Source organism: Benincasa hispida, chromosome 7 (assembly GCF_009727055.1).
Source record: "Benincasa hispida cultivar B227 chromosome 7, ASM972705v1, whole genome shotgun sequence".
NCBI classification, from domain to species: domain Eukaryota; kingdom Viridiplantae; phylum Streptophyta; class Magnoliopsida; order Cucurbitales; family Cucurbitaceae; genus Benincasa; species Benincasa hispida.
In genome coordinates, this window is record NC_052355.1 from 49602258 (window position 1) to 49603288 (window position 1031).

The following is a 1031-nucleotide window of genomic DNA, read 5'->3' on the forward strand; positions in this document are numbered from 1 at the left end:
GAGATGGCTCAAGGAGTTGTTCATGATCAAGATCGTTTGGAGATTCGTTTGTTGGAACCTTAGAGAGGATTGTTCATGGCACTTGGGGAATCTACAAAGGTAAGAACCATTCTAATACTTTCCCCCAATAGCATGCTAGTTTACGTGTTTATTCATTTCGTTTAGATTAACGATTTAGTTTAACGTAAAATCGAATCGTGGGATGCAAGGTGTTCTAACACAACGCTTCCATTGCGGGATCTGATCCCTTCAAATGATATGATTATTACTAGGGATGATCCTCACGCTTTTTATGATCTGCAACACTACCTTGGCGAGCATTTGAGATGAAGGATTTGGGGTCACTTAGTTACTTTCTTGGTCTTGAAGTATCAATGAGCTCTACTAGCTACTCCTTGTCTCGAGCGAAATATGCTTCAGACTTATTGGTGTGCTCTGGGATCACTAACTCTGATACATCCCTGACACCGCTCAACCCTAATGTTCGTCTGACTCCATTTGATGGCATTCCCCCCGTAGATGTCAGTCTCTACCATCAACTTGTTGGCAGTCTTATTTATCTAATAGTGACTCATCCCGACATTGCACATGTTGTTCACATTGTAAGTCAGTTCATGGTTGCCCCTCAAACCATTCATTTTACTGTTGTTCTTCGTATTCTTCGTTATGTCAAAGGAACTCTAGGACATGGCCTTCAGTTCTCATCCCAGTCATCCCTGGTCTTATCCGGCTACTCTGATGCTGATTGGGTTGATGATCCTACTGACCGACATTCTACCTCAAGTTATTGTTTCTATCTTGGTGACTCTTATTTCTTGGTGGAGTGAGATATAGAGTGTTGTCTTCATTCTAATACGGAGTCTGAATATCACACTCTGGCTGATGCTACGTCACAGTTATTGTGGCTCCGTTGGCTTCTTATTGATATAGGAGTTTCTCAGCCGTCTGTCACTATTTTTCACTATGATAGTCGTAGTGCCATCCAAATTGCTGACAATAATATTTTTCATGAGCGCACCAAGCATATTGAG

The 1031-nt window shown here is 41.7% G+C and overlaps 1 protein-coding gene across 1 annotated transcript; it reads left to right on the forward strand.

The window, feature by feature from the left end:
- Positions 1-374: 374 nt before the first annotated feature.
- Positions 375-827, forward strand: LOC120081129 (uncharacterized mitochondrial protein AtMg00240-like). The gene has a single exon (XM_039035805.1). The coding sequence runs from the start codon at positions 375-377 to the stop codon at positions 825-827; it is 453 nt and encodes a 150-aa protein (XP_038891733.1).
- Positions 828-1031: the final 204 nt, after the last annotated feature.

What these genes read in the sequence shown, in the direction of transcription:
- LOC120081129 (XM_039035805.1), top strand. Translation starts at nt 375, where the DNA reads ATGAGCTCTACTAGCTACTCCTTGTCTCGAGCGAAATATGCTTCAGAC.